The sequence below is a fragment of the Benincasa hispida genome, chromosome 2, assembly GCF_027475165.1.
Source record: "Benincasa hispida cultivar pf3 chromosome 2, pf3_genome.v1.1, whole genome shotgun sequence".
Taxonomy (NCBI): Eukaryota; Viridiplantae; Streptophyta; class Magnoliopsida; order Cucurbitales; family Cucurbitaceae; genus Benincasa; species Benincasa hispida.
Genome location: NC_143479.1, coordinates 51,160,275 through 51,174,030, shown reverse-complemented (window position 1 = coordinate 51,174,030; position 13,756 = coordinate 51,160,275). Strand labels below are relative to the sequence as shown.

Genomic DNA, 13,756 nt, shown 5'->3' with positions numbered 1-13,756 from the left:
TTATCATAACGTAACGTTAAATTTAAATAGAAAATGAAAACGAATTTGAAAGAAACTACTCTTTTTTTTTTTAACTTGAAATTTGCACCAATTTTAGAAACATTTCTTAAAAGAATAAAAAACAATAATAATTATTAAATAAGTTTTTTTCCTCAAAAAATGAGAAATGAGAATGTTATCAAATAGACCAATAGAAAGTAGTCTATTAGTGATAGCCACTAATATTTTTTTTTTATCATTGATAGCTTAATTTTTAATGATTTTCTTTCGTAGTTAATAGCTACTTATAGACGTCTATCATTGGTAACCAACTTAGTAAATTTAATTAGTTTACAAAGTTGAATCTTGAACTAAAATGTAAATGAGATTCCTACTTCCAATTTTAATTAAAATAAAAAAAATATTTCCAAATTGTATAGAATTGACGTTTGAATATGTTATTTAAAAAAATCAAGTATTTATAAAAGTTCCACCTTTGCCATGGCTTCTTATGCCTAAAGTACTTCAGATTTTAATATTGAAAATAACTTTCTCCCTTGCCTTTTATCCTCTCTATATAAAGGCAATTAGGTGGAAGTGTCTCACATTCAAAACCAAAGCCAAGAAGGATAATAATGGCTTTTAAAGATACCTTCTTTCTTGGCTTTCTTTTCCTCATCCTTGTGGCTTCAGAGGCCACAAATGAACCAAAAACTCCCATTCCCATTGTAAGGAGAAGCAACTTCCCAAAAGACTTTGTTTTTGGTTCTTCATCTGCTGCTTATCAGGTATTACTATCAAAACACACACAACACTTTTCATTTATTGTTTTGATTCTCTTGATCAAATAATATCAATGAATGCATCACTTGTTTTTATAGTATGAAGGTGCTGCTTTTAAGGATGGGAGAGGACCAAGTATTTGGGATACCTACACTCATCAACACCCTGGTTCTTTCTCTCTATTTGATCTCTCTCGATACATATAATAGAAAGAAAATACTGGGACATTTGGAATATATTTTCAAGTGTTTAATTTAAAAAAACAAGTCATTTTGAAAGAAAATACTCAAATAGCTTTCCAAGTATATTTTGATCAATTTTTATCAAAAGAATTTAAATAAAAATGAGTTTTTTTAAAACTACTTTTTCCATAGGTCAATCCGAAGTAAGTGATGTTTAATTTGTTATGATGGAACTGCAGAGAGAATTGCTGATGGCAAGAATGGAGATTTAGCTGTTGATCAATACCACCGCTATAAGGTTTGTGTGGATGCCCTAAATACAAGTTAAGGAAATCATATAAGGGTTAAGGAGCACAATTTACTTCCACTTTTTTAGATCACCACAATTCCTACTATATTCTTTGTTTTATAATTATAGAAAATTGATGGAAGTCAAATCTTAATAAATGTAAGTTATTTATTTATATTTTTCGTCTAAAGATCAGATGTTCAAATTTTCGTTCGACATGTGTCTGACTCTATATTACGCTAACTTCCTTTTTATTTACTAAAATATTATGTAAGATTGATAAACAATTGTTCAATACAGGAAGATGTTGCCATTATGGACCGTATAGGTTTTGATGCTTACAGATTCTCAATTTCATGGTCTAGAGTATTGCCAAGTAAGGGATTAATCTTCAGATTTTAGATTACTCATAAATTTAATTTAATTTATTTTTTAAACATTAATTTAAATTTTAGATGTTTTAAATATATTCAGAGGGAAAACTTAGTGGTGGTGTGAATAAAAAAGGAATTGACTACTACAACAAACTCATCAATGAGCTCCTTTCAAAAGGTTGGTTTATTATTTTAATAGTAGAGATTAATGTAGCTAATTGATTCTTTAAAAATAGTTTTATATAATTAATTAGTCAATGAATAATCATGTGGCTTTGACTTCAATTAATATTTTATTTAATTTTAAATTTGTAGGCATCCAATCTTATGTAACAATTTTCCATTGGGATGTTCCCCAAGCTTTACAAGATGAATATCAAGGCTTCATGAGTCGCAAAATCTTGTAAGTATAACTTTTTTTTAATCATATTCCTCACATAATCATATATATAAATATATATATATACACACACACAAAATAAACATTAATATTAAAACATCAACTACCATTTTTCTATTATTACAAATTTCAACAATGAGTATTAAAAGAAAATATCATTATATATCTCCAAACAAAAATTTAAAAAAGGAGAATTTTTCTTTTTAAAAAAAGGGAAGAAAAAGCTATTGTATACTAGAGTGAGTTTGTGGTACTAAAAAAAAAAACCCTGAATTTATACATTCAATTTTAAAATGTTTTTTTTTAACTATATCAATTCATACATTCCATTACGTTGCATTTGAAAATTACGTTGTGTGATTTATAATTGTATCAATTAAGCTAGTAACCTTACAAAACATTTTAGACTCTTAAATAAAAGTTCCTTTAGAAATCTTTCATGCATTTACTATAATTGTCCAATTTTTAAAACAAGCATTTAAAGAAGTCTACAAACACGTTTGACAATTAATGTGTGAATGATTTTTTAAGGTAATTGTCATGAAGGGTGCAAAAATTTATTGGTCTATGAAAATTTTAGAATTTAATTGGATCAAATTATAAGTTTCATTCTATAATATTTTTGAGACAAAATTAGAAAGAAAATGTAAATTGATAAACTTACAAAAAAATTAAGTGAAATTTTTACGGATAGAAAAATGTCAAACTATTTACAGAAATAGTAAAAAAACACTGATAGACATCTAGCGAAAGAAACTGCTAGAAATTTATCATTGATAGAAACTAATAGAAATTTAAAATGATTAAAATTTTCTATTTTGTATAAATAATTTCTTTATTTTTCTATTTTTAAAAATCATTCCAAATTTAAATTGATATAATTATTAGTTAAGAGTTAAGCATATAAATAGATATTTGTCATCAATTTTATCAAGCTTAATACAGTCGGTTTTAGGAAAAAAAAAAAAAAAAAGTTTTAGATTCCACTTATCCTTGCAGAAATTTAGAAGTAAATATTCCAAAACATGCTTTCTATTTTTATTTTAAAATAGAATGTGGGCATAAATTATTAATTGACAACGATATATATTATAGAGGAAAAAAACATTATCTAAATATATTATAAATTTCGAAAACGAAACAGGTGTTTGAAGGAAATGAAATAATTTTGAAAAATTAATTGCAGAAAGGATTATCGAGACTTTGCTGAACTTTGCTTCAAGGAATTTGGAGACAGAGTGAAACACTGGATCACCTTTAACGAACAGTACGTCTTTACCATAAATGGTTATGCGATAGGAGTTTTTGCTCCAGGCAGATGCTCTTCTTGGCAACCATTAAATTGTCTCGGTGGAGATTCAGGGACTGAACCATACATTGTTGCTCACCATCTAATTCTTGCACATGCTCTTGCTGCTAGACTTTACAAGTCTAAATATCAGGTTTTCTCTTTCTTATGATACCAACACATATATTTGCTTCATATAGTGCAAATAAAATAAATATTTTAAAAAATCAGTTTGGATATTAAAAAGTTGATTTAGGTTTAATTACCTCTGTTCAATTAAGGTTTTGTTTGGAGTTGATCTGACTTTTAAAATAATTGCTGTTAGATTTGTTTTCGAGAAATCACTTATTGGAGGAAGTAAAATAGTGTTTGATAAATTTTATTTCTAAATTAGAAAAACTAATTATAGTGTTAGGTAAATTAATACTAAATTGACAATTTAATTATATGAATCAAAATAGATTTATTATTTTAATTATTTTCGCATTGATAATTAATTTATAATTTATTATAATATATATTTCAAAATATTATATAATTTGGATTTTAACTAATTTTGTTTCATCTAAAATTATTTGATAAAAATGTGAGAAAAAAATAATTGTTACAAAAAAATTAATCAATTAAAATTTAAAAATATGTGCAAAAAAATATTAATATGAAAGAATATTATTATAATATATTTATTTAAATGATTAAGAAATTGGCAGATTTTTTGAAAAGTTTAATCTAAAAGCTACTATTATCAACTTTTTACACATTAGTTTTAATTTAAAAAATGATTCTTTTAGATTATTTAATAATTTGATTTATCAAATAATAAAGGCAGTTAAGATTTTCCTAAAATCACTTCCTATAATTGCAAACGCAATCCCAAACGGAGCCTAAAGCTCAAAATTTAAAGTCTTATTTAATATTTTATAAATTAGACCTATTTTCTCTCAAATTCTTACTATAGTTATCTTTTTTAAGTAAAAGAGTTGAACAACTAGCCAAATTTTAAAAACAAAAAACAAATTTATTAAAACTTTTTTTACACTGATAAAAAGTAGATAATAAAACAATAAATTTAGAGATAGAATAGGTGTTTATAGATTTAATATACAAAAATCAAAAACAAAAAACCAAATTGTTATCCTACAGCGTCTAAGTTATTAAAACTAAAGATAAGTTTAGAAGCGCTACATATTTTGAAACCAATTTATCATATGGAATTTGTAGGCATACCAAAAAGGTGAAATTGGGGTCACATTGTTTTCGAATTGGTTTGTCCCATATTCAAAAAGTGAGGCGGACAAAAAGGCTACAGGTCGAGCTCTTGATTTTCAACTTGGTTGGTAAGTAATTAAATTAGTATAAAGTTCAACCTTTTGAATTTAATTATACCCTAATTTTTTTTAAAAAAAACATTATTTTCTCCAAACTATTATGTTTGACCAAATTAATAAATGTTACATTAATGTTTAATGTAGGTTCTTGGATCCAATAGTGTATGGAGATTATCCAGCCAGCATGAGAACTCTTGTAAAAGAGAGATTGCCTAAATTCACAAAGGAAGAACGTAGTTTGATCTTAAAATCCTATGATTTTATTGGAATTAATTATTATACATCTAACTATGTACAAAACAATCCCAATGTTGATCCTAACAAGCCAAGCCTCTTGACTGATTTACGTGCCAATTCTTCAAGTATGTACTTCAATTTAATCAAACTCCAATTTTTTTATTTTTAAATTAACTATGTTCATCCGTCTATACAAATAATAAATATTTTAATTTCTCTATTTTGACTTTTTGTGATGTTTGTATTTGTAGCCGATCGTAATGGAGTCTCAATTGGACCAAAGGTAATTAATGTGAAACCTTCTTTCAATGTTAAAATTTTAAACCTTGTTTTTGTTTGGTTTTAGTTTTTGAAATCTAGATTGCTTTTATATAGCTTTTTTAATCAAATAACTAGTTACTTATGCATCCATGTAAATTTTCTAGGTGAATGGATCATCTTGGCTTGCCGTTTATCCAGAAGGACTCAAAGATCTGATGATTCATATGAAGAATAACTATAAAAATCCAATTATTTACATCACAGAAAATGGTATTAAAAAGAATTTTACTTTCTACATCAAATAATATCTATATATATATATGTTATCTTCTTCATTAGTAAAATTTTGTATGGCAGGATATTTGGATTTTGATTCTCCCCAAATTAGCAAATTAATCAAGGATGAGGGTAGAGTTAAATACTATCGTCAACATCTCATTAAACTTCAAGAATCAGTCAAGTGAGTAATCGGATTAAAACATTATTTACGCTAAATGTGTTTTTCAGTTTGAGCTTCTTTGTCATATTTGTCAATGACGATGTTTCAAGAATGTTTTTTTTTTTTTTTTTTTTTTTTTTTTTTTTTTTTTTTCATAATTACTTTTTTAACTATTTTAGTAATGAGTAAATGATGATATTGGCTGATAAATGAAGCTCTTAATTAACAAGATGTGTTCTGGAAATATTGCAGGGCTGGTGTAAGGGTAAAGGGATTTTTTGCATGGTCTTTATTGGACAATTTTGAATGGGCGAATGGATATACCATGCGCTTTGGTCTTGTCTATGTCGATTTCAAGCACCGTTTGACAAGAATTCCAAAACTGTCGGCAAAATGGTTCAACAATTTTCTACGCAGTTGACGATGATTCACAAACACTACATGCTATATTTGTTCCATCTCCATGATATTGTAATCTTTGTTTTGCTTTTGATATTGCATCCTTTTTGTCTTAATGTTTTTCTGTTCCACGTCAATAAAATAAGTTACATAATTGCACCCTATTGATTTAGAATATATATTACAAGTCTAATTTACCATATGTGTACTTTTTATAAAAAAAAATTGGTTTTAATATTACGCCAGTCTAATATAATAACTAAGAACAACGCCATTAAAAGTAGCATTAAGCGCCCTTAAATTTTCTAAGGAAGCTTTGTCTTCTTGGGCCGTCTCGTCTTTTTCAGCCTTAAGAGACTTGGTGCCATTAGCATTGGTAATTTTTGGAGGAGACTAGGCAGCAATAAGAGATTTCTAGGTTTTGTAGTTATTGGATTTTAGAAAAGCAGTCATCTAAGCCTTCCGGTATGCATAATTAGAGTCATCCAATAAAGGTGGATGAGTAGTTGATTTGCCTTCTTTGATTGAATGAATTTATGTGAACAAGAGGCACATGAAGATCGTTTTATCCAAAAGAGAGGGTCGTACTTTGAGACCAATTGAAGAAAAATTTGTGAATGCCAAATTATGTAACTCTTGTCAAGTAGAATGTGCTAGAGTATAGTGAATGACATGTTGTAGCAGAAATAAATAAACAATAAGAACAAAAACACAAGCGTTAGAAACCATAAATAACTGAATCCAAAGTATCGAAAACCATAAATAAGACGGCTATACGAATATGAATTACCAAGAAATTTTTAAATTCAACCAAAAATCATGCCTATATTCTTGTGAATTCTAAACAATGTGAATAGGAATTATCTAAAGCAAACCCTAGATTGTCATAATCACAATACATGCAGCAATATGATCATATAATTAAAGATCAACTACAAAGTCCAAGCTCAGGTGCTCAAGGATTTGCCACACATGCAATCCAAGCACTTCGAACCTAAAACAATATATTGTCCCCAATGTATTTCTAATCAGATTGAAAATAATATTGGAGTATCTACCGCACATTAAATATTATTATGAATAATGTTACAAAATTCTACAAAACATCAAATAGACATAAATAAAAAATAAAAGAAACATTAAAGATTGGTAACCCAATTCAGTGAATACTACCCAAGTCTAGGGGGCAGTATGTTAGATGATAAGCAATTACAAATAATACTTATCTGTAATGACAACACGATTGCAATGACTACTATAGAACTTAATCATCAACCATTTACCTATGCTCCCCTTAGATTTGAGACTCCTTCTCTTGGTAACTTAGGCTCCCCCTAAGTAGTAATATTAGTGAAGAACTTCTTAGGCTCTCTCTAAGATCGAGACTCCCTCTCGGCTAGGCTTAAACTCCCCTTAAGTCATGAGACTGTCTCTCACTCGATCTTTATCTTTCCTTCTCGATTAAAAATCACTTCGCTCGTTTTTCTTAGGCTCCCCCTAAGCTTGAGTATCCCTTCTCAAGAAGTCTACAGATGAAGCACACAAATAGCTTGAAGTATGTATCCAACCTTATGGAAATATAATCTTCAACGTCGTCAAAGATCGACACCACAGTTGTGACAGAAACATTTCACAAGACAACGACTCCCAATATCTATTGTGAGAACGACTAATCGAAAGTAAGAGATTGAAAATCTTTAAATATGTACAATGAATACACCCCCTCCCAAATTATCTTCTTAACATAGGAAGGGATGTGAAGACAGCAAAATGTCAACCCTCTTATGACATTTATTGCCCACCCGTGATGTAACCTACTCAACCTATTCATCTGCTTCGCCTGATAGACAATTGTATATATAAACAACACATATAAATCTCAGCTTAGGTTTTAAGGCAACAGAAACTCTATTCATCACCTGCTTAAGTCCGACATACAAAAATATTTACAATAGAAATATTGGATGTCTTCTTCCACTAGCAGGTTTTTTCGGAATACATAATTAAATTGGTTTGCAAAATCTTATAAAATAAAAGTTAAATCAAGAAAATTTACACCTTCAATTCTTATTGAAATAAATGAAATCAGATAAGATTTTTAAATCCTATACATAAATCAGTTAATAAAAGAATAGAAAAAGCTTTTATTGTGTCGCTTAAGTTATATAGGAACTCTTGGACAAATAGTCAATTTTGAAAGAACTTATTATCAACCTCTTTCAGATATGAATCTATCTGATTCATTAGAAGATTTAGCTTGTATGAATCGTTATTGGGTTGATACCAACAATAGCAGTCGTTTTAGTATGCTAAGGATCCATATGTATCCACAATTGAAAATTCGTTAATGCTACAACACGTATAGAACCAGAAGTCTCTCTTAACCCCCACTAGTATGCTTACAAAACATAAAAAAAAAAAAAAAAAACCAAACACGATTTCATGACCTAAGAGAAATTCTGATCTATCTACAATATGAGGTAGTGGTAGATTAATTGCAGTAAATCAGGCGCTGGGAACTTGATCGCTACCTAGGAAGAGAAAACCTTTGAAAATGTGAGTTAGGAAGTCCAACAAGTGACTAGTTAGGTATAAACATGATTGGAAGAGATTAATAAAGCTAGAATCAAAACTAGACTTTCAAAACCTCAAATGTATAACATATTTAAGGAAACATTTTCGTAACTTTAAGATAGAGATATTAAGAAAATCTGAGATCTGGAAAACATGCTTAAATCTCATTACTCATAAATAGTTTATAAACTTGTACCCAAGACCTTAGTTGAGGTAGAGCAAGCTAAATATACTCAACGTCAAAAAACCTTAGCTGATATAGAATAATCTCAATACATTCAACATCAATAACTCTCATACGTGTATGTAAAAATGCCCCCAAAAGGCTAAGCACCCTTGCACACGATCCAAATCCTATTTGTGCACTAAGGTGGATCCCAAAGACCTATATCATATCTATCATCTGGACTTCTCAGATACCTTCATCTCCTTGAATATCGAGTGTCTTTAAATTAGGATACATCATTCAAGAATTTATAAAACTATTCTTTAACTTTAGAATATTATAAACACATTAGAAGCATCAAAGCATGAATAACAACTAGCTTTCCTTTGAAACATATGAGTTCAAATCATGATAGTAGAATGTAAATCTTAAAAAAATAAAAATAAAAACATGCCTAGGTCATAGTTCTTCCGAAGATAAATCATAAGACTTATAGTAAATAAACCATTCTCACCATAGCTATAAGCACTTCATATAAAAGGAAATTATGCTTTAAAACATTTAAAGAACTCTTGAGGGTGTGCGGGTTGGGCGTCGAGGGTGTGCGACTGGGCGTTGAACGAACGTGCTACTGGGCATCAAACGTAGGTAAGTGTGTGCGGCCACTATCACACAAACGGGCGTTGTTGCACTCCCAGTGAGTGTGTTGTGCATGGTTAGTGCACGTGAAACACCACACCAACACCTGTCGACAGCCAATTTGCCCGTCTGGCTTCTTCAACCTTCAGCCAATAGCCTCTTCTCGAGCACTAATTTTCACATTGCATTTTAAGTAGATAAAACACTATTTTCAGCCAAAATAATTCAATTTTCTTTCCATAAACCTTGTAAACAACCTCTAACCTACCTCCAAATTGAAGTTTCTAATTCCTCCTCAATAGCTCAAAATTTCACCAAAAGTCCACTTTGCTTCAATTGCTCTAAAACTCAGACCGACTTGAGTTTTCTTCAAATTTAAGCATCTTCCTAGCTGAACGTCACCATGGAAACCCTCGGTCTCATTCTTCACAGATCAAGCTTTGATTTGGCTACAAAATTTCTTCCTTTTCTCGTGTAAAATGGGCAAACCAAGCTTCTCTTCCTACCTCCTATTAATATTCTGGGTTGCATGTCTTCAAGGCACAAGGATTGGGCAGCTCATGTCACTAATTATTGTCCTTAAACTCTCGTTAAGCCATCTAATTTTCCAATTAAAGTTTAATTAATACAAAATTTTCAATACCTATCCAAATTAAAAGATAAATGAGTGATCTTCACCTCAAGCACCCCTCTTAGCCATACACTTCCCTCTTCATTGCCTCATGCTCAACCATGCCATCGTGTGCTACACACTTCTCCTACCTCACATGCATGGCTCACCCTTTACTTAGTTAATTTTTTCCCTCTTCCATTTTAAGTTCCACGCTTAGTTTATATACTTAGCAAAATTTTTCCTTCACCTAGGTTACCTACCCTTCAACACTTCACCACACAACTTCCTTCTTAAATTTTCTCAGTGCTTAAGTCATTCACATCATAAAAAACATTACAAACAAACTTTACTTAAGGAAATCGAAGAGAAAGTTCTAGGACATACATCTAACTTCCAAAAATAGTCTCGCACAAAGAAGGTAAAGGATCTGCAAGTATACAACAGACAGGATTTTTACATAAGAAAAATATTTTGCAGAAACAGAATTTCCAGAAAACATCCTTTGTCAGATACGTTGAATGCAAGGTGAAGAGTTGTGCGAAATTTTACAATTTTTTTATTCATATATATACACTGTCACACCACGCCCCAGATCACCCTCTTAGCCTAGAGAAGGGCGTGACTGCAGCAGTTATCAACCCTTAGGCTGACACTTACTGCCTAAAAACTCTTGCGGAATAACTCTGATACCAAATACAAATTATATGCAACGGGACGGCTGTAGGCCCACAATTTATTAACTTAGAAACTTAATATGTTTAGAGTATTTACAACATTAGATTTACAAGTCCCAAAACCCACAAACCCTAGTCCCTATATGAACAATAGTAACATGTGTACAATATTAACAGTAACCACCTAGCAAACGGTTACAAGTCTTTTCGTCCTTTAGTGGTAGAGCAGATACTGAGCTGTCTTCAGAGGATTTGACCGCTACCTGTGGGGGGGGGAGGGGGGGGGGAACAAAAACATTTGAAAACGGGGTGAGCTTACGCCCAGTGAGTGACCGAGAAAACATAGTAAATTCTCATGCATAATTTCAGAAGATAGTTTTATCTGAAATATAATTTAATGCAGCATAAACAATTTCCAAGCGTAATGTATATAAAACTGTTTTAAACATAAAACAGTAAAATCATTTCTCAAATCAAAGTACTGTATAACTGGTAAAATAATCCCAACACCAACTACTAGTCCAGAGAGAACCCTTTTGCTCAATCTCTGACTTTATTCACCTGTGGCCACATTAGGTACTACTGCTCAGATACCTTCTCCTTGTACTTCAGTATCGAGCTACTAGGATACCTTCTCCAACGTACTTCAGTATCCCGTTGGCTTGGTACCTTCTCAAACGTACTTCAGTACCAATAGATACCTTCTCCTTGTACTTCAGTATCTAGTTGGGTGGATGCCTTCTCCTTGTACTTCGGCATCGCATTTTACCAAAACTATTTATAAACAAATTTTCTCTTTAAAGCATGTACAGTATAACACATATACAACATGGCTTTAAAGATGGTAACGCATGCTAGATAAACTCAATACATATACATATGTAAATAGTTTTTCAACAATAAGCATGCGTTCAAACCACAATTCAAACTTGCTTGGAAACCACTTTATAAAACTAGTAGGCATGAGAATTATTTTCGCAAATATGCTTTCTGTAAATGTTGTAATCCAAAACAGCTTAAAAACATTTTAGTTCGAAAACATTTTAGCCACTCACCTCGAATTCAGGAACTTTTCACTCTAGTAGCTCCTCGGGTCCCTTTTTCACCCCTAGAATCCATATTCAACTTACAACTTAGATTACTCATAGTTCCGTATCTTATATGAAAATACTTCCTTCTACAAACTTATTCTAAAATGTCTTAAGAATATTACCCTAAAGTTTCAGCTTAGAATTCCTCGTGGTTTGGCCGGAATCTCAAATCTTCAAGACTGGCCCAGACTGATCTGACAGTCTGACCCTTCTACATTCTTCTCAACCTCCAGCCTAGTTCCTTTGAGCCTTTTCCTCCGGCAGCCCTATTCTGAAAACTAGACTTCCAGAGCTTTCAGATGATTTTGAATCACTCCAAAAGCACGAGTAGATTGGAAGATCTTCTCGTCCAAAATTGACACATTCCTTTAAACCCTCACTGCCCTCTACTTTCTCTACGAAATTTATGATTTTTGTGTGATTTGAAAATGAAATCCCAACTTCTTATTTATAGGCGTTCAAATTGCTCATGGGATTGACATCACGTACTTGGCTGCGTGGCCAAATGTTTAATCCTCCATTTATCAACATAAGCTGACTTCATCTTGGTTGAATGTGTTCTTCCCAAACGCATCTAACACAATTTCTTAGGGTTTAAGAATTTCTCTTAATCGGACACCTAGATTTTAAATGACGTTTGCCCTTACGTCTTCAATATTTGTTTGTATTTAAATTAGGGTTTTTAAATGCATAATCCACCTTAACGCGTCCAAATACATCGTCCAGAAGCTTGCTCGATCGTTTAATGCATAGGCGAGGCGTGGGTGTGACGTTCGAACAAGGCGTGGCTGACGCACAGGCTGCTCTCGCTCTCTCCACTCTTGATCTCTCCCACTTTCTCACTTAAAATCTCGCTCTCTCCAACTTTCTAGCTCAAAATCTCGCTCTCTCTACTCTCGCTCCCTCCTTCTTTCTCGTTGGTCTTGCTCTCTCCAATCTCGCTCTCTTCCACCTTCTCGCTCTCTCCAATCTTTCTTGCTCAAAATCTTGCTCTCAATGATCTCGCTGGTCTCGATCTGAATGATCTCGCTCTCAACGATCTCGCTGATCTCACTTTCAACGATCTCGCTCTTAGTTACTGCGAACATTGTTTGTCTTCGTGCAATTTCTACACGATTGTGCCACTAGTCACTTGCCTTCCAATGCTTTGTGCACAACACGCATTTCATATAAATTTTCCATACTTAGCCAATTTTTCCCAAATTTCCCAAACTCAATGTCCATATTTTTCTTTTCAAATCCTCATTCCTTCTTCACCATTTCACACTAACTTTCTCATCAACCTACTCAACTTATTTATACAAATTTAAATAGGGACACACAATTAAGTGGAAAATTAAGACAATTTAAATAAGAAAACACACTTAAGTGTAAAATTGAGATTCGGAGTTCACATACACACACTTAAGTAAAACTCTAAGTTTGATCTCTTCTCCTTCTCCTTCAAACTCTCAAACCTTTTACCAAGTATTTTATAGGGTTGTTTTTAAATATAATAAAATGAACCAAAATATTTACAAATATAACAAAATGTCACTGTCTATCAGTGTTAGAGCCTAATAGACAACCAGTGATAGACACTGATAATAGTTTATCAGGGACGATCACTATGTATCATTGATATACAGTGATATCTTACCATATTTGTAAATTTTTTTAGCAGTTTTGCGCTTTAAAATAACTGCACAATTTTATAATCAATTATCTCATCCCAAAACAAAATCTATATACTTTTAAGATAATTAGTTTAATATTACCTCAAATGTGAATGTCACACGTTTCAAGTCTAAATGTTTTTTTTTAAAAAAATCTATTTAACGATTTAAGTGGACCTCGAATAAAAGACTTGTTTTAGTTTTTCATTAAATAGTCTAGAAAATTTTTATTTTTAATGTGAGATTGGACGAATAGTAGTTTTTGTTTGAAAATTACATATACGAAGTAATGATCATGTTAAAGATGTTAGAAAGTCGAATCATTATATTATTTAGGTTTCTTTTTAAAAATCTGAAACAATAGTAATAATGATGTAACGTGAAA

General features: G+C 31.3%; 1 protein-coding gene across 1 annotated transcript; it reads left to right on the top strand.

Annotated features, from left to right (window-relative positions):
* Positions 1-607: 607 nt before the first annotated feature.
* Positions 608-6,123, top strand: LOC120071571 (beta-glucosidase 12-like). The gene is made up of 13 exons (XM_039023910.2): positions 608-767; positions 861-930; positions 1,184-1,242; positions 1,534-1,609; positions 1,708-1,785; positions 1,923-2,010; positions 3,194-3,449; positions 4,517-4,632; positions 4,768-4,985; positions 5,112-5,143; positions 5,286-5,391; positions 5,479-5,581; positions 5,813-6,123. The coding sequence occupies exons 1-13, from the start codon at positions 615-617 to the stop codon at positions 5,979-5,981; spliced, it is 1,524 nt and encodes a 507-aa protein (XP_038879838.1). The 5' UTR covers positions 608-614; the 3' UTR covers positions 5,982-6,123.
* Positions 6,124-13,756: the final 7,633 nt, after the last annotated feature.